Here is a 20,864-nt window from a genome sequence, read left to right as displayed (position 1 = left end):
ATTCTCGCTCCTCCTCCACTGTTACGAAAAGTGTGTCAGTATCATAAAATGTCTCAGGTCTCAGTAAAAATATTAAAGCGAAACAGTGTAACACATGGCAGCATAATGTCCATCTATTAGGTTTTCAGAGTTTTTGTAACTCACATGAGATTTCTCCCTATAATTCACCTATATATATGTTTAGGTTCTTGTAAAAAGGGTGAGTTTGTGAGAAATATTACGAGGACGACACGTGGCATTAAATTAATTTAATGGATTAAGGGCAATAAGGTAATTAACTTCAAAAACCAATTTAATTATAAAATAGATTGTAATCGCTTTAAGAGTTATTTTAGGAAATAATTCTTTTTTTACGTATCAATAACAGATCATGGTGTTATAATATCTGAAAGTTTTTTTTGCTATTTTACAGATATAAAACACCATACAGATCCCAAAAACACCACAACTTGAATTGTAATACTGTAACGGTGTTTTAACATCTAGAATAATTGTATTGTTATTCAGTGTTTTAACACTATCTGAGGATGATTGTATTGCTAGAATAACATACCTGAATTGACAATTTTAACACAAAAAAAAAAAAAAGCGGTCACAACTTTTTTAACAACTAGTATATATAATGAAGTCCATGAAAATCTAAAAGGAAAGAATAATAAGACCACATGGTATAGGTGTCAAAACACGGTGTTGTTGTCAGTCCATACCCACAAAACTACCTCGTGTCCAGCGTTGTGTTTGGGGCTTGAGGATTTCCACCGGCGTGGGGGCAAATGTGCGGGTGAGGTGGAGGCTCTTGATTGGTGGGTGTCGTTTAAGTTTGTTTTGATTGGTTGATGTTTTTATTTTATTTTTATTTTTTTATTTTCTTCCATGCCATTTTCTCACCCATGCTTTTTTTCTCTACGTCACCACGTGGTTACCACGTGTTCTCCACGCCCTTCCTTCAAGCCCTCCATGTCGGAAAGAAGAAAATGAATAGTATAGGGGGCTAATATGTAACTTGGTGTTCTACATAAGCACCATTTCTTTGTAACCCTAGATGATGAACACAATACAATTCTCAATACAATTCAAACCCCATTTACTGTGTTTGTTCCCTACACTAGACAACATGGTATCAGAGCAGTGTTTCTGATTCTGGAACACTATTGCTCATCATCTACAATTTTTTCAAGCCAATCCAACCTCAAACCAGAAAACTCGACAATCAAAACCAAAATCAAACTCTAAACAAATCGAACCTGCAATCTGCTGTCGTGTTCAGATTACCGTCGCCACTAACCTCCGACCGCCGTAAAACTCCACTGAAAATCGAACCTGCAATCTGCTGTTACATTCTCTACCGTCGCCACATACCTCCGGCCACCGTTAACAGAAAGTCATCATCTTCAGAATTCGCTGCCGCCATATTCACCGTTGTCAGTAAACCCTAGTTTTTTCAGCACACCTTGTTTATTCAGCCGCACATCAAAAAACCGGAACCCTAATTTGTCCAACAATTCCGCTGCTCAGCAAACCCTAAAACCTCTCAAATTCGCTGCAACCAGCCGCTCTAAATTCGCTGCAACCAGTCGCACACTTGTGTCGTTGAAATTGATAAATACGAGTTCGAATCTTGGAGTGGATTTGATAAATTCGCTGCACCCTAGACGTCTCTGAGCGGATTTGTTCTCTTAGAGTGAACTCAAATCTTGAACGCGAGTTCAAGTTACCTAGCGTATTTGATAAATACGCCGGTAAGCGAACGCTATTATCTGGCGTCGTTTTTCTGGCGAATTCAAGTTACCCAGTTTGTGCCGGCGAATTTACGGGCTTTCAGCGAAGTTAAAAAAAATTGAAAAAAATGGAAAGCAATCATGGGAAAAATAGTGCTTGGATATTTGATTCTGGTGCTACTGACACCATGACGTTTAAACCATTGGACATACGTTCAATGAGCCAACCTCAAAAAACTAAATCCATACAGCAAACAACGGAACGATGCAACTGAAAGGAGGAGGAGTAATTGAAATTTCACCAACTATGAAATTGTCAAATTGCCTTTATGTTCCGTCCTTATCACACAAATTACTGTCAATCAGTCATATTACCAAAGAGTTAAATTGCACGGTACTAATGCACCCTACTTTCTGTCTCCTACAGGATATCAGGACGGGTGTGATTATTGGACGTGGTACTGAGCGCCAAGGATTGTACTATGTGGATGAAGTGGCTCACCAGGGTACTGTGATGTTGGCTCATGGAACTGATAACCGGGAAGCCTGGCTATGGCATCGACGTTTGGGACATCCATCCCATGGTTATTCGCACCTTTTGTTTCCAAAACTCTTCCCTTCAAATGGGAAAATAGATTGTGAAACCTGTTTTCGCGCCAAAAGCCATCGACACCCGTTCAAACCTAGCAATACGAAAGTTGCTTCACCTTTCTCGTTAATCCATTCTGATGTGTGGGGTCCTGCTCCTGTGATGGGGGGCAGGGTCTTCGGTACTTTATATTATTCGTGGATGATTGCACTCGCATGACATGGGTATATTTTTTAAAAAATAAAGCCGAAGTTTACGAAAAAATTGTCATGTTTTATGCTATGATTCAAACTCAATTTCAAACTCAAATCCAAATCCTTCGATCCAACAATGGGGGGGGGGGGAATTTGTCAATACATCTATGAAACAATTCTTTACAACCAAAGGATTAATTCATCAAACCTCTTGTGCCCATACCCCAGAACAAAACGGTGTTTCCGAACGGAAAAACCGTATTATTCTTGAAATGACTCGAGCCCTTTTGATCGAATCTCAAGTCCCTAAATCCTTCTGGCCGGAGGCAGTTGCAACCTCGTGTATTTGCTGAATCGGCTTCCCACAAAAGCTCTTAAATTCAAGACTCCCTTAGATTGTTTGTCTAAATCTGCCAGAATTCCCCATCCTCTTACACTTGAACCTCGAATCTTTGGGTGTACCGCTTTTGTCCATATACCCAAAACCAACCGAAACAAACTTGGCCCATGTGCTGAGAAATGTGTATTTGTCGGCTATGGGATCGATCAAATAGGTTACCGGTGTTATAATCCAACAACTCGTCAAATGTTCACCACAATGAATGTTGACTTTCTTGAAACAAAATACTTTTATAACACCTAACTCAGCGGTCAGGGGGAGAACGAATGTATAGACCCTCTGAGTTGGTTAACCCACCTTCCCTCGTATGAAGAAGTAACAACAGAACTTCCTCACAGTACTGCGAGCCCTTCAAACGCAGACACACAATATGCGGAGCACAGTACCACTGAAGAAAGTCCATCCAATGTGATGCCTGAGGTAAGAAATACTGAGAACCCTGAATGTTCTACGACTTTTAACTATGGGACAACAGGGGAACATATAGAACCGACAACTAGAGAACATGTTGATCCGGTTGTTGAAGAACCGACAACTACAGAACATGTTGATCCAGTTGTTGAACAGGTTGATCCAGTGGCTGAACATGTTGAAATAGGTGCAGTAGAGACAACCAGAAGATACTCTCTTCCACCTAGAGCCAATAGAGGAGTTCCTCCAAAACGGTACTCCCCAGAGAGGGAAACCAGAAATTCAAGATATCCTGTAGCTAATAAGGTCAACGGGAACTTATCTAACAGTGCGAAAGCATTTATTGCTTCACTATACACTGAACAGATACCTAATTCCGTGAAGGAAGCTCAAGGTAAGAAGAAATGGGAAGAAGTAATGGAAGTGGAGATGCGTGCTCTTATGAAAAACAATACATGGGAGAAGTGCATTCTTCCTAAAGGAAAGAAAACTGTTGGATGCCGGTGGGTGTATTCGATTAAATATAAACCAGAGGGTTCCATTGGAAGATACAAAGCCCGGCTTGTAGCCAAAGGGTACACTCAGACGTATGGGATCGATTACTCTGAGACATTTTCTCTGGTTGCAAAAATGGATACCATCAGAGTCCTCTTTTCCGTTGCAGCTAATAAGGATTGGCCCCTTCATCAATTTGATGTTACAAATGCATTTCTTCATGGAGACCTAACTGAAGAAGTTTACATGGAAGCACCTCCAGGTTTTTCAGGGGGTTTTAAAGATGGGGAAGTTTGTAGGTTGAAGAAATCTCTATATGGCCTAAAACAGTCTCCTCGGGCATGGTTTGGAAAGTTCACCTTGGCATGAAAGAATACGGGTAACGCCAAAGTAACGCTGATCATACCTTATTCCTCAAAAGGAGAAACGGCCTCGTAACTTGCTTGATCATATATGTGGACGACATGATTATCACCGGGGATGATGTAGAAGAAATAGCCCAGCTGAAAAGGAATTTGTTTTCAAAGTTTGAAATGAAAGACCTTGGGAATCTCAAGTATTTCCTTATAATTGAAGTTCTCAGATCTAAACGGGGGATTTTCATCTGCCAAAAGAAGTATGTTCTTGATCTCCTGGCAGAAACTGGGTTGATTGACTGTAAACCAGCTGATACGCCAATGGTGGTGAACCACAATCTTCACATGGAGCTCGATGGAAAGCTCGCAGACAAAGAAAGATACCAACGGCTCCTGGGCAAGTTAATTTATCTTTCCCATACTCGCCCTGATATAGCTTACGCTGTTGGAGTGGTAAGTCAGTTTATGCACCAACCACAAGTTGCCCACATGGAAGCTGCTCAGAGAATTCTAAGGTATCTCAAGGGAACCACAGGCCATGGTGTATTGTTCAAAACAAATGGGCATTTAACTGTTGAGCTCTACGCTGACGCAGACTGGGCAGGAGATAAGGGAAACCGAAGGTCTACATCAGGGTACTTCTCCTTGGTTGGCGGAAACCTTGTTACCTGGAGAAGTAAGAAACAGAAGGTGGTTGCTCTGTCAAGTGCAGAAGCAGAGTTCAGAGGTATAGCTCGAGGGTTAAGCGAAGTTCTTTGGATCAGAAGGCTGCTAGAAGACATTGGTTTTTCACAAAAGGCTCCTAGTAAAGTTATGTGTGACAATACTGCTGCAATACAAATATCAGAAAACAGTTCAACATGATCGAACAAAACACGTGGAGGTAGATCGACATTTCATCAAAGAAAAGTTGGAAGGAGGAATCATAGAGCTCCCGTATGTAGCATCAAAAGATCAACTCGCAGATATCCTCACGAAGGCAGTCAACGGAAACGCGTTTAATAGCTGTTTGAGCAAGTTGAGCATTGGTAACCCCACTACTCAACTTGAGGGGGAGTGTCGGAAAGAAGAAAATGAATAGTATAGGGGGCTAATATGTAACTTGGTGTTCTATATAAGCATCATTTCCTTGTAACCCTAGATGATGAACACAATACAATTCTCAATACAATTCAAACCCCATTTGCTGTGTTTGTTCCCTACACTAGACAACACTCCACACCGTGCAGTGTAAAACATACAAATATAAAGATTCCATTATACAGCAATCAATATTTTCTATACAACACAAATGAGCCTAATTACTGCCTCATGCAAGAAAAGAGAACACATGTCAGTGTGAAAGACTGTTGTGTTTTCGATAGAGGAGCTCAACCAAGGCGTAGAGTCAAATCTCAATGGAAGTGGTTCAAAATGGTAGGCTAAGTATGTCTCACGAGTTGAGGTGCACCACAAATCAAATATCTTCAACTAAAGACGTAATCGTCGGTACATGAAGGTCGGTGGTGAAAAAGGGGTGTGGCCGTGTGAGTAAATACTTCACCGCGGATCATGGACATATGTTACTGGGTGCTTAGTGACCAAAGAATCAATTTTTAATAGTGGTGGTTGGTTTTAGGATTATTTCTATGTATTCTACTTGTCTTTTAATAAAAAAAATTGATTCTCTGTAGATTTGTTTCTATTTATTTATATTTCGTCAATAATGGTTTATTAATTATTAGAATCTTATATTATTTCGTTCAGAAAGTTCAGTTTCATCAGTTTTCTCTAACAGATAACATATTTTATCGGATGCCACTTCAAAGAAAAGTAGGTTTTGGTATGCTGTCGTTGTTTGCCACTTTATATGTAACTTTTATGTGTAACCTCACAAACATATCTTCAATATCATGTCCTCAAACAAGGAATTAAGCTACGAGATCCCTCATCTAATTCGTGTCTACAAAGATGAAACTATAGAGCGGCTGATGGTTTCACCTTACGCACCCCCATCGTTAGACGACCCAATCACCGGAATATCCTCGAAAGACGTGGTCATTTCCCCCGACTTTTCTGCTCGTATCTACCTCCCCAAACTCACATCAACAAGTTTCAAAAAGCTCCCCATCTTAGTCTACATGCATGGAGGTGGGTTTGTCTTGGGATCAGCTTTCACTCTACTTGAACACAACTATCTAACCACAATGGTTTCTCATATCAATGCACTTGTAATCTCAGTGGAGTATAGACTAGCCCCAGAAAATCTACTGCCAACTATTGGTTCAGTTCTGTTTATACATGAAGGAAAACAATAAAACATACCTGTCACCGCAGACAGTGCAGAGGAGAATCCAGTGAGAGAAGACGACATGGAGTTCGACATCTTTGTCAAGGTGATCTGGTTCCTCCTTAGGATGCTAACTGATGATGGGGCTAAGAAAAACCGAAAAGGGATATCGGTTTAGGAGAGGAGGCCGAACTTATTGATGTTATGGCTAATGGGGTGTGTGTAATTGTGTAACTGAGTAACCCCTTAACCTCCACATAATTCTCCTTATATAAGCACCCAGGAGGAAACCTAATTAGTTAATAAGGGTAATATGGTCCATCAACAATTACCAACTAATTATCTTAATAGGTTCTAATATATTTTGATCTCTATAATGTAAATGATTATGATGGCTATAGATTAAATATTAATACATAATATATTTAATCTTACATTCTCCCACTTAGCCGAGTAATCATTTACTATGAGTATTAGATAAGCCTGATCAGGAGTTAACACTCATTTTAGCCTTAAACAAGTACCATAGCAGAAAAATACAGCCGTTGAATCATTATGCGACTCAGGACCCCCATTAATCATACTATAGCCTTAATTTAAAACCTAATCGTCATGATCAAAATATGCGTAAGCCCTTTGTTTGATTTGTAACTTTATTTGTCTATATGCCATTATACCGGTTGAACATATTCTAACAGACATACAAAATCAAACTTGAGGAAATTTCATTAATCATAAAACATAAGCTAGTACAATATGCTCAAATAAGGTCTTTACATAATCCCATATTCTGAACATGTTCTTCATAAACCTTAGGAGGGAGACCTTTAGTCATCGGATCCGCAAGCATATCCTTCGTACTAATATACTCGATACAAAGATTATTTTCCTCAACTCGTTCACGTACAAATAGATATTTCGTATCGAGATATAAACCAGCTCCTGTCGAACTGTTACTGTTCGAGAAACTAACGGCAGCTGAATTATCACAGTAAAGCTTCAATGGTCTAGAAATGGAATTAACGATTTTGAGTCCAGTGACCAAATTTCTAATCAACATTCCATGACAGGTTGCGTTATAGACAGCAATGTACTCTGCCATCATTGTGGAAGTTGTGGTCAACTGTTGTTTATGACTTTTCCAAGAGATAGGGCCGCCTGCTAACATAAAGATATAGCCCGAAGTGGATTTCTTGTCATCTTTGCATTTGGCAAAGTCAGAATCAGAATAGCCCACCACTTCTAAATGATCACTTCTTCTATAAGTCAGCTTATAGTCTTTCGTCCCTTGCAGATATCGAAGTACCTTCTTAGCTGCTTTCCAGTGATCTAGGCCAGGATTAGTCTGATAACGGCCTAGCATTCCAGCAATATAAGCGATATCTGGACGAGTACAGACTTGAGCATACATCAAGCTCCCGACTACTGACGCGTAAGGTATCTGGCTCATTTGCTCCTTCTCAACCTCTGTTGTCGGACACTGGAATGAACCGAAAACATCTCCCTTAACTACTGGAGCGACAGAGGGTTTGCACTGTTGCATGTTATACCGTGTAAGAACACGATCTATGTAGGCCCTTTGGGACAATCCTAAGATCCCTTTGTTTCTATCTCGGTGAATTTCGATGTCAATGACGTAAGAAGCATCTCCGAGATCCTTCATGTTGAAGTTATGCGAGAGTAAACGCTTCGACTCATGCAACATGTCTAAACTATTACTTGCCAATAGAATATCATCTACGTAAAGGACAAGTATAGTAAAGTCGCTCCCACTCATCTTGAGGTAGGTGCATTGATCCACTTGATTCTTTATAAAACCTTGCTTCTTCATGACTTCATCAAACTTGAGGTACCACTGACGTGATGCTTGTTTCAACCCGTAAATGGATTTCTTTAACTTACAGACTAGATGCTCCTGACCTTCAGGTTTAAAGCCTTCAGGTTGTTTCATGTAGACATCTTCGTCCAAATCTCCGTTAAGGAAAGCGGTTTTAACGTCCATCTGATGCAGCTCTAAATCGAAATGAGCTACTAGGGCCATGACGATCCTTAAAGAATCTTTACGAGAGACAGGTGAAAACGTCTCTTGATAATCAATTCCCTCTTTCTGAGTGTAGCCCTTTGCAACCAATCTCGCTTTGTAGCGTTCAACGTTCCCATTCAGATCCAGTTTTGTTTTGAACACCCATTTGCATCCTACGGGTTTGACTCCGTTGGGTAATTCTACCAAATCCCAAACGTCATTTTTCTTCATGGATTCAAGCTCATCAATCATTGCTTTATTCCATTCAGAAGACTGATCACTGCTAATGGCTTCATTGTAAGAGATAGGATCATTGAGCTTTCCGGGATCCATTTCAGTCAGGTAGGTAACATAATCATCCCAATTAGGAGGCCTTCTTTGCCTGGATGACCTCCTGAGTGGATTATCGGGTTCAGGGTTGTCTTGGTTTTGAGCGTTTGATGTGCCTTCGTCATGAGGTATAATGGGTTCTGATTGTAGAGGTAAATTTGCAGTTGGTGCAGTAGCATCAGGAACAGTAGTTGCATTGGGTACAAGAGGAGTAATCGGAGTAATGGTAAGCGACGAGTCTCTCCCCCCCGCGTCTTGTACTTCTTGCAATTCTTCGTAAGGGTTGGTACTGCTCCCACTGACCTTGAAATCCTCCAGGAACGCGGCACGCTTGGTTTCAACAATACGGGTGACATGGGAAGGACAATAGAAACGATAACCCTTAGAGTTCTCAGGATACCCGATAAAGAAACAGGTAACTGTTTTAGGGTCAAGTTTCCTTAGGAAAGGATTGTAAAGTTTTGCTTCAGCAATGCAGCCCCATACTTTCATATATTTAAGACTCGGTTTCCTTCCTGTCCAAAGTTCATAAGGAGTTTTAGGGACAGACTTAGAAGGAACTCTATTGAGTATATGAACAGCTGCTTTTAACGCTTCAGTCCAGAGGAATAATGGTAAATTAGTGTTGGCTAACATACTGCGCACCATGTTCATAAGGGTACGGTTTCTTCTTTCAGCGACACCGTTCTGCTGAGGTGTACCAGGCATGGTGTATTGGTTCACAATCCCCTGGCCCTTACAAAACTCATAAAATGGACCAGGAGCTTGACCCACATCAGTATGTCTTCCATAATATTCACCGCCTCTATCTGATCTCACAACTTTAATCTGACGATCTAATTGCTTTTCAACTTCAGCCTTATAATCTTTAAAAGTTGCTAGAGATTCAGATTTCTCCTTAATAAGATACAAGTACATGTAACGAGAATAATCGTCAATGAAAGTGATAAATGAAGTATGTCCTGTTATGCCAGCGATTTAGTAGGGACCACTAATGTCAGTGTGAATGAGTTCTAATAAATTAGAGCTCCTAGTGGCACCTTTCTTATTCGCTAATGTTATTTTACCTTTAAGACATTTGACACATGTTCCAAAATCAGAGAAATCGAGAGGAGGTAAGACTTCATCCTTTACGAGACGATTTAATCGTTCTTTTGAAATGTGGCCTAAACGCTGATGCCACAACATGGATGAAGTCTCTAAGTCTCGTTTCTCTTCCATCTTTGTGAGTGATTCATTAATGTTATATGACAACAAAGATTTGGAAAAGTTATCTTCTAGTTCTAATCTATAGAGATCACCATCCAGAATACCAGTACCATAAAGAACATAATCATAATGGATAGAGAGTTTGCGATGACCATGGGAAACAATAAAACCGTCCATGTCTAACTTTGGTCCTGATACAAGGTTCCGAGTTACCTCAGGAACATATAAGGTATCATAAAGTTTAATACATAAACCAGTTTTCATAACTAATTGTAATGTTCCAATGGCCTTCACTTCTAATTCTCGATCATCCCCAACCTTAAGCGTTCTTTGGTTTCTTTCCAGCTTCCGGATTGAAAGGAATCCCTGAGTAGAATTGGTAACATGAACCATAGAACCAGAATCAAACCACCAAGAATTAGCAGGAACACTTAAATTATAGGACTCAAGTATCATAAAATAATCGTTACCTTTCTTAGCCAGCCACTCCTTAAAGTCAGGGCATTCCTTTTGCATGTGTCCTGTCTTTTTACAGAACTTGCAGCGGATACTGCCTAAGGAGTTCTTAGAGCTGGAAGGTGCACTTGTATTAGAATTAGGATTAGGCCTTTGGACTTTTGAAGCATCCTTCCTATGATAATTGTTCTTCCTTTTCTTAGAATTGGAGGTAGTGAAGTTTGCAACATCAGTATGGCGATCCATCCTCATACGCTCTTCCTCCTGTACCCACATGGCGACCAGCTCACTCATCGTCCATTTTTCCTTCTGAGTGTTGTAGTTGATCTTAAATGCTTCAAAAGACGAAGGAAGCGAAGTAATGATGAAATGAACAAGGAAACCATCACTGATTTCCATTTCCAGCCCCTTCAGCTTATTGGCCATGTCATTCATCATCATGATATGCTCGCGAATGCCGCTCCTCCCATCATACTTAGTTGTCACTAGCTTGAGAATAAGAGTACTAGCGTGTGCTTTAGACGTCCCCTTGAACTGCGCCTCCATAGAAGCCAAGTAGGTTTTAGCATCTTCAGAATCAGGAATAGCTCCCCTGATAGCATTGCTTATGGACTGCTTCATAAACATGAGACACATGCGGTTACACCTAGTCCACTTTTCATGAAGTATCTGTTCAGCAGCAGTACTCTGAGTGGTAAGGTCCGCTGGCTTATTATCCCTAAGAGCGTAATCAAAATCCAACAGCCCAAGCGTAAGCATGAGAGCATCCTTCCATGCAGCAAAGTTATCACCAGTCAAAGATGGAATTCCCTGATTGGGCGCTGATAGTGGAAATAAGATGAGCAAGTTATGATACTAAGGAAGAAGTCCTAATGTGATCTAAGGGCATGTTAAACTAAGGCAGGCATAAATAATGACCATTTTAGATTATGAAGCTGTGATAATGTCTATTACTAACATCAAAATAATAGACTTAGTTAAAAATTCTACTTAAACGAAAACAAAACAGCTTTGGCCAGAAGTGTAATCATTTAAGCATATGTGCAAAGTGGTTGTAACAAATCAGCTTTGGCCAGAAATTGAAACAATCACTTTAGTTATGCACTTGCTAAGTATGCCATCTATGAAAGAATTAAATCAGCTTTGGCCAGATATTAAAACTTTCATGCTTATGATGCACACTTAACATAGCTTTCGTAATACTTGAACGATAAGTAGATGTATCAAGTCAGCTTTGGCCAGAAATGATACATCAGAAGCTCATTCAAGTTAAGCTATTTTGGTTTTGCAAAACATTATCTGATTCTGATTAATTAACTAAATAATTACAAAACCAATTATTTAATAGCAAACCACCCGTTAGCGCGGATCGAACTAAACAGCCTAAAATAATGAGGTTTCGAGTCAGGTCTCGACTGAGTTATGAGATCTCGAGTCGTGATGAGGTCTCGAGTCACAACCACGGTCTCGAGTTATGACGTTATGGTCTCGAGTCGCAACCTTTGTCTCGAGTTATGACGTTATGGTCTCGAGTCGCAACCTTTGTCTCGAGTTATGACGTTATGGTCTTGAGTCGAGACCATTAAGCCCTTATGATTTCGAGTCGAGACCTTATGGTCTCGAGTCGAGATCTGTTGGTCTCGAGTTGTGATGGTTTTAATGACCTGATGATTTCGAGTCGAGACCTTATGGTCTCGAGTCGAGACTGATGGTCTCGAGTCGTAATCTGATGATCTCGAAGCTTCCTGTCAACAGCTGTTAATTGTGATAACATAACTGAAAATTCGAAATTAAGGGATTTTTTTGTGATATTATTTCCTGTTTTAAAATGATCTAATTTTATCAAGTATTTCGTAAATCATAATCTGTTTATCTTTTAACAGTTTTCGGAAATTTTAGAAGACAAAATCAGATCAAAACAGGAAAAACACTTAATAATCCGAATCATATTCCAAAATATAACAGAATTTTTCGAATTTTCCTAAGAACATGATGAACCCTAAAAACATAAAATACTTAAACATTCATCCGAAATCTGGAATTTATTTACACATTTAAACATGTTTCTTAAACTGATGATTTCGGAACACTTATAACGAATCAATACATGATCCGTGATTTGTTTAACAGATCCGAGATGAACGTCTCGGATGATAAAACCGAAAATTTTATTATGGTTTTTTAAATCCTGTTTTCCAGTTTTATTCCAGATTTATGGATACAAAACAAAACTGACTAATCAACATATGCTCTGATACCACATGTTGGTTCAGTTCTGTTTATACATGAAGGAAAACAATAAGACATACCTGTCACCGCAGACAGTGCAGAGGAGAATCCAGTGAGAGAAGACGACATGGAGTTCGACATCTTTGTCAAGGTGATCTGGTTCCTCCTTAGGATGCTAACTGATGATGGGGCTAAGAAAAACCGAAAAGGGATATCGGTTTAGGAGAGGAGGCCGAACTTATTGATGTTATGGCTAATGGGGTTTGTGTAATTGTGTAACTGAGTAACCCCTTAACCTCCACATAATTCTCCTTATATAAGCACCCAGGAGGAAACCTAATTAGTTAATAAGGGTAATATGGTCCATCAACAATTACCAACTAATTATCTTAATAGGTTCTAATATATTTTGATCTCTATAATGTAAATGATTATGATGGCTATAGATTAAATATTAATACATAATATATTTAATCTTACACCAACAGCTTATGAAGATTGCTGGACAGCACTTCAGTGGGTTGCATCACATTCAACAAGTGATGGACGACATCAAGAGCCTTGGTTGGTTGACTATGGAGATTTTGATAGACTGTACATTGGTGGGGATGGTTCAGGTGCTAATATAGTCCACAACTTGTCTTTGAAAGCAGGAAAAGAAAGATTAAATAATGATGTGCAAATATTAGGTGGGTTTCTAGGTTGTCCATTTTTTTTGGACTTCAAGACTTGTGATGAGAGTTTGGCATATAAGTTTTGGATGTTATCACATCCACATGCTCATGGTGGGATTGATAATGCTTTGATTAACCCGTTTGTGGACCGGAGATTTGAGGCAGATTTTGGTTGCAAGAGGCTGCTAGTGGTGGTTGCGGAAAAGGATTCGACCAGGGAAATTGGGATAAAATACTTTGAAACTGTTAAAGAAAGTGAGTGGGATGGGGAGGTTGAGATTTTGGATATTGAAGGAGAGGGTCACTGCTTTTATGTTCTTGATAGTACAAGTGAAAAGGCCAATATTTTGATGAATCATTTGGCTTGTTTCATTGTTTGAGTTTGTGGTTGATAGCATGTTTATTCAATATTATTTTCTTGATCCAACTTTGTGTTAAAAATGTATAAATAATTCATCAGTTTTATATTTTTATACTTCTGTATTTTATGTTATTTTTCCTAATAATAAGTGTCATTTGTACATGTGAGGTATGGGCTGCTTCTTATTGGATAATTATAACAAAACTATTGTGTTGGGCTTGATGATGGACTAGGCTTGTTGTACGGTTGCTGATGATGGGTGAAGTTTCAAGAACCGGTTGCTGATGATGGGTGAAGTTTCAAGAACCCTTATATAAATGGCAGTTCACATTATTTTGTGCAGAGATTTATTTATTTTTTATTTTTTTTAACGGCAAATTTGGATCACTGACGGACCACTGGAGTATCATCGTGCCACCAGCGGAACCACCCGATCATATCCATCTCCACTAGGCATAATGCCTATACACCAATTCAGGAGGAAACCTAATAAATATGGGAAAATACCCCTTGTGGGAATCGAACCCAGGACCTATTGGTCCCAAAGTCTTATCCCACCCCCAAGATGCCACTAGGCTATAAAGCCATGGACATTTTCTTTGTTCAGAGAGATTAAGAGAGAAAATGAGCTGGGATATTTTCTTTGTTCTCTCATTTTTTTCATCTCTCTTGTGGCGAATTAGGGTTTCTAACTGTGAATCATTCTGATTCACAGTTGTAGTGATTCTTGTTGTTCGTTTTGTTAGGAGCATCTTGTTGATGATCTTTTGAGAGTTATAGAGTTGTGTATTGCCAGTTCATTTGTGTATATTGTTCAGTGTATTCATTCTAGGGTTAATGATATTTTGGTTTGGGTATTTCTGAGTTCTTATACACTTGATGCCATATTTTTTGACATGGTATCAGAGCCTTAAGGCTCAGAGTCGATTAATCTTTCGCTGATTTGTGTTCGATTTTGACATTGGGGTTGGATCTTGGTGATTCTGTGTGCAAAGTTTCAGATCTGTTGATTCCGAAGGTCAAGATTGGATGATTAGTTCTTCCGATTTGAAGATTTCTCAGCATATTTATTATCTCTCAGCATAATAAGGCTTCCGGACTCCGTCTTCATTATTGTCGTCATCCTCTGTCACTACCGTCTTTGGCTTCAGAAATCCAGTCATCATGACGGCACAAGCAAGAGAAATGAATTTTTTTTCAAACAATCTCTTGATTTCCGGCGGCGAATCTCCGTCAGATCCGGTAACCGATCTTTCAGAAAATGGCCGATAACGTTGCCGGTGAACACGAACAACATGAGCACGAGCCATCATTTGTTGAATCTGTCACGGAGAAGATCTCTGAAACGTTTCACAAAGAAGATTCATCGGATTCCGACGGTGAAGCTAAGAAGAGTTCACCGGTTACCGATCTCAAGGATAAGGTTTACCGGCTGGTTGGAAGAGAGAGGCCTGTTCACAAGGTGTTAGGAGGCGGCAAAGCTGCTGATATATTTTTGTGGAAGGACAAGAAAGTTTCTGCTGGCGTTCTCGGCTTTGCCACTGTGATATGGGTCCTTTTTTAATTGGTCGAGTATCACTTGCTTACACTAGTTTTCCATACTCTTATATTAGCACCGGCTGTTCTTTTCTTGTTGTCTAATGCTGCCAGCTTCATCAACAAGTCTGCACCAAAGTTCCCAAAAGTTGCTCTCCCAGAAGATATTGTTCTTGGTGTTGCTTCTGCTATCAGGACTGAAATCAACACTAGTTTAGCAATCCTTAGGAACATTGCTTCTGGCAAAGATTTGAAGAAGTTTCTTGCTGTGATTGCTGGTTTGTGTGTGACAACCCGAGTTTTCAAGGCCTTTACTCAACACGTTACTTGTTTCACATCATCTTTTCATAATTGTTTCTGTTGTAACTTGTGCATATTTGGTGAATTGTTGAAGTATTATGATGTAGAGTGGTTTAGTAAATAATTTAGGAATTATTTAGGTTTGGTAACCTCTTGTATAAGGTTCTTCGTCGGCATGTTCTTCATCATCTTTGATCCGACGAACTATGTTCTTCGTCGAGGTGATGTTCACCAAGAAGGGCCCTCGGCCCATATCTCTTCGTGGCCCATGAGGAGCCGATAGTAATTATGATTGTGAAACCTTTCGTAACCGGCAAAAACATACATGTAAAACCCTAGAGTTTTTCTCTCCCTATTCTTTATGCGATGGCAGCAAGCGGAGGTTTTTTTTCGTTGGCTTTCAATCAACAACAAATTCGATCATCTTGAAATCAACACATCATCGATATTATATACATTTTTTTGGCGGCAGGCTTCCTCCACGTGAAAAGATTAGCAGCCAAGATTATCTTTGGAGATGAGTAGGAAAAGTCAACACAATTCTCGGTGGAGGGGATTGGATACGCAGTCATCACATGCTTGTGGGACCTTGAGGGTTTTTCTAGACATCATCATCATCTCGGCAGTGGGGGGATACACACAAAACATCAACATCAAGTGGAGTTTTTGAAGAAAACATAATCACCATCGCGTGGCCATTATCAACTCATCATTATTATTATGCTAGGCCCAAACCTCCCTTTTCCTTATGTATACGTAAACACATTAGTTGTGTTATACAATTCTTTGCAAACAATACAAACCCTAGTGTACCCTATCTTCCTTCTCACGATCAGGCTACTCCTTCGAATCGCTTGTGCCGAGAATAACCTATCTCCTGGTTAGTATAATTCTGATGATTCTAATCTTGTTTGGTGTGTGATTAAGGTGGATATTACTATTTAGGAATGCATGTGTAGTATTATTGTTATAATGATCCACGCTTGATATGTGTGTATATATATATATATATATATATATATATATATATATATTCTCATTATGTGTAGTATGTTAATTCTTGTGAATGATCTTGTTTATGTATGTTACTGGTTTACTTGTTTTATGTTGTGTTGGTACATGCTAGCTAGTATATGGATTATAAAAGATTGCTACGTGTTAATGTTGGTGAACCAAGAACGTATATGTTACTGAATATTATTGCTGAATTTGGTTCTGATTTATCTTGTGTCGTGGTTCATATAAAGAATTGTTCTTGTCTGGGGTGTGCGACTATATGAATTATTAATATGTATGATTGTTTCCAACATTGGTTTATGATACGGAGTCATGTGGCTGATGTAATCGAATTAGGGGTATCATATTAGTGGCTGATGTAAGTGAATAAAGTAAGGGTTTCGAGTATAAATTCATGATAATTATTCACTAAAAAGATGATGTTAGGAAACTGTTTGAAAATTGTGATGATTGTGATAACTATGGGACTTGGGCCGATGATATGTGTGCATAATTAAGTTGGGCTATTATAAATAAACTAATAAATTCATGTAATTTAAGTTGGCCCGATTAAATGGGAGTAATAAACATGATAGTGAACTACTTGATGTGGGCTATGGTGTAATGTGAACTTGCGTTATGAATGTAATGATAATCTGGATATTTCCTATGACTTAAGTAATGATATGTGCTAAGTTTGTTGTTACTTGAGTACTGTGTGCAATAAATGTGCTTGATGTGAACAATGAATACGTGGATTATTTGTACATGAAAGGTGTGGTGCATATGCATGTAGAACTAACTGTTATCGGTAGGGCTGGCATATCGTGTATACCCGTACACGATAAGACACGATAAGACACGATACACGAAATCCCATACACGAACACGACACGATAACTTATCGTGTCCTTTTTTTCAAACACGAACACGACAAGATATACACGAAAATTACCTGTTAATACCTGTTAACACGACTGTTCGACTGTTATACATGAAAATTACATGTTAATACCTGTTAACACGAATAAAAACATGAACACGACATGCTATCTGAGAGTTACAGAGGGAGTTTAGGGTTTTATTTATTTATTTTTTTTTAATTGAATGAGGAATGAAAATAGAAAGAAATTAAGGAACCCACACGCACATGGCTGATAAGTTTTATTTAATTTAATTTCTTATCGTGTACTAACGGGTATTAACAGGTAAACAGGTATTTGACCTGTTTATACACGAAAATTAACAGGTAATCTCGTGTCTACCTGTTTGGTACATGATACCTGTTAAGGCCATACACGATACCTGTTAACTTTGTGTAGGTTCGTGTCGTGTATTCGTGTATTCGTGTAAAATTGCCAGCCCTAGTTATCGGTAACCTTTTTAGGACGTGTTTGTTCAACTGAATAACAAGTAACTAATCTTACCGAGCAAAACAAGGTGAGTTCACACTTTCTATAAGGCATGGGATTCCCGGTGGTTTGGTAGAAGCTAAAACAAAACCTACATATTCACCTCTAACAGAATATGTACCTCCGTCCTTGGTTGGGAAGGACGACAACATGTAACCTACGTATTCTCCTTGGGTATATTGCGTACCTCCGTCCTCTGTTGGGAAGGACGACAACACATAACTTACTAGATAAAACTCTATCATGAAGTCCCTCATTTTTATATCGACTTAATCGCCGGGCCAATGGCGAGCGGGTCATTAGTTGATATCGCTATTAGGGTTGACAAGCCTCACACCGTGCCGGGAGGACGGGCGTGTACTAATGGATCTGGGCACTTAGTCAATGACGATAGACATTGACATAGGGCACAACTTTCTCAGTCAGTTGTCGATATGGTAATGGTCTAGTGGTTCACATGGGGAAGCCCCCACTGGTTATGGTTTGGGAAACAAGGAACTGATTAACTACTGGTTTTCGAATGAACTTATGATTTTTGGAACAACTTTAAAATGGACAACCAACTGTGAACTCACTCAACTTTGTTGTTGATTCGCTGTTACATGCCTTGCAGGTCTTTAGGTGCATATTGTTGGAACTTGCTGTCTGGGAGGCTGGAGTGGTCATGGGTCGAGATACATGGAATCACAACACAGGATTAATGGTTTTTACATATGGATTATAAACACGTAACGAATGAATTATGCTTCCGCTGTACACTGTGAATTATATGTAACATTGTAACACTTAATGTTAATAAATGAAAGTTTTATTTAAATTTACCTATGAGTTCAATGTGATTGGTGGCTAGATCCTGGTATGTCACACGCCTCGCGGGGGTTTCTGCATGTGGTATTTTGGGGGTGTGACATTGTGGGTGCTATCAATTTTGGGAAGCTGCTGGAATTTCTTGACCTTGTTATACACAAACTTTGTTTTGCTGCACACGGTGCCTTATCTATATGATAGATATGAGGACAAGGTTGATGCATATGCTAAGAAAGCAGAGGCCGAGATCAAGAAGCAGTATGCAATATTCAATGTTAAGGTTTTGAGCAAGATTTCTGTTGGGACATTGAGGCAAAAGTTTGCGTAAAGATGATCTAGCGGTGCCACTAGTTTCAGATGGTTCTAAATGAAAGGGGATATAATTTTGTATCCTATTACCTGTTGGATTGATTTGCTACTATCTCCTCTAAATTTTTTTCGTCCTTATTTGCTCCTGGAGTACTCGGTAAGAACTTCTTTCATATTTCTTTTGTCTTAATCACCTGTTTTATCTGATTTATTCTTATTTTTGGCTGGGTTAGGGGTGCCAGCACTTGATTTGATAACAGGGAGAGCCATCCCCTGTTTTTGTGTGTGCATATACGTGTTGCATAGTTCTTCCTCATACTTTGTACTGTTGTGGTTGGTGTTCTATCATTGTGAGTTATCATACTTCTGTTAAATAACTAGATCAAATATTCTTTACACTTTCACTGTGTGGATCTTTCAAAGTCTCTGGAAGAAAAGTTTAGATCTAGGTTTGTCTTAAGTTGAAATCTGTTAGGTCGTTTGGATTTTGTTATCAATGATATGATCGTTTAGTTCCGTAGAGATTTGGTTAAGGTACTAAAGTGTTGTGTAATTGGGAGTGTTTTGTCTGTTAAAACTGAAGTTTTCGATTGTTAATTGATTGATTTTACAAATTTGACATGTGCAGCTTGATTGTCTAAATGCGTTGTGAAGGTTGATTATCATAGTAATAATCAGGGTTTGTTTATGAGGATTAGTTCTGTTTAGCATGAGACATAGTTTGTGAGGCTGATTATCTGTTTCAGCGTACTATTACTTCAATCTTTATGCTATGTTCTATGTGTGTTGAACTTTGTTGTTGATCCTAGTTGCTAGTAGTAACAATCTTGAATTTTGTTATTAGCACATGGTTATTATGTTTCTAAATGATTTGTTCATACATGTTGGGCCATGATCAATGTGCTCTTTGATTCTAAGAATCTGATATTTGTTAGTGGTTCATGGTTGTTTTTCAAGTGAGATATTTACTTCTTTCTCGTTGCATTGTTTCTCTCTAGGGTTTCATATTGAAACTGAGATTTAGGGCGCGTTACTTGTTCTTGTATGTTCAGATCTGTAGTGTGTCCGTTAAGTCTTGTTGAGAGTTAAAGCAGATCGTCGTGTTGATAATCTGTATGTGTGAGACTGAATGTAGATCTGGCTGATTGAGTCTTATCTTGTAAGGTTATACTATCTTGAAGATATGTTCTTCGACAGTCTTTGTCTTTATCTCACTGGTCGTGGATTCTTCATGTTTTGAGTCCGACCGTAGTGAGGTTTTTGTAGGATCATTGTGTTGGTGATCTTATTTGTTTCTTATTTATCTCTTTGAGACTTCATTGACGATCGTAGTGTTGTTAGTTCACTGGTCTAGGTGATGCTTGTTTTTTTTACACTGGTCTAGGGTCTTTTGTAGATTCTTCGTGTTGTTGAGTCTAGTCCCGTTAGATCGTAGTGTTGTTTTCTATCAGTTCTTCGTGTTGTTGATCTGGTTTTATACAGACTTGTTCTGTAGTTGCATTGGTTTAGAGCTGTTGTTAGTTTCTTGTATTGATTGAATCTAAGCTCTTTAAGACCGTAGTGCTGATTTGTATCAGACTTTTTTATGTGCAATTTGTGTTGTGTGGTTTGTGAATTGACTGTATCTTGATTGGTTTTTTTGTTTATCAAATCGTATCATGATGGTTTGTTTGACCCGTATGTCATGTTTTAAATGTTGTCTTGGACTGTCGAAGTGCCTCCTGGATGTAGTCCTGATGTCTTATTGTTCATGATCTTGTTGAGTTATTGAATGGTTAGTTGAACCATGT

General features: G+C 39.0%; 1 protein-coding gene and 1 pseudogene across 1 annotated transcript; both read left to right on the top strand.

Annotated features, from left to right (window-relative positions):
* Positions 1–6,055: 6,055 nt before the first annotated feature.
* On the top strand, positions 6,056–13,733 carry LOC110885244 (2-hydroxyisoflavanone dehydratase). The gene is made up of 2 exons (XM_022132926.2): positions 6,056–6,425; positions 13,168–13,733. Exons 1-2 carry the CDS (start codon positions 6,056–6,058, stop codon positions 13,731–13,733), a joined length of 936 nt encoding a protein of 311 aa, XP_021988618.1.
* Positions 13,734–14,960: 1,227 nt separating this feature from the next.
* On the top strand, positions 14,961–19,093 carry LOC110881857 (annotated as a pseudogene).
* The last annotated feature ends 1,771 nt before the right edge of the window (positions 19,094–20,864 follow it).

The sequence above is a fragment of the Helianthus annuus genome, chromosome 10 (assembly GCF_002127325.2).
Source record: "Helianthus annuus cultivar XRQ/B chromosome 10, HanXRQr2.0-SUNRISE, whole genome shotgun sequence".
NCBI classification, from domain to species: Eukaryota; Viridiplantae; Streptophyta; class Magnoliopsida; order Asterales; family Asteraceae; genus Helianthus; species Helianthus annuus.
This window is presented reverse-complemented; position numbering and strand designations above follow the sequence as displayed.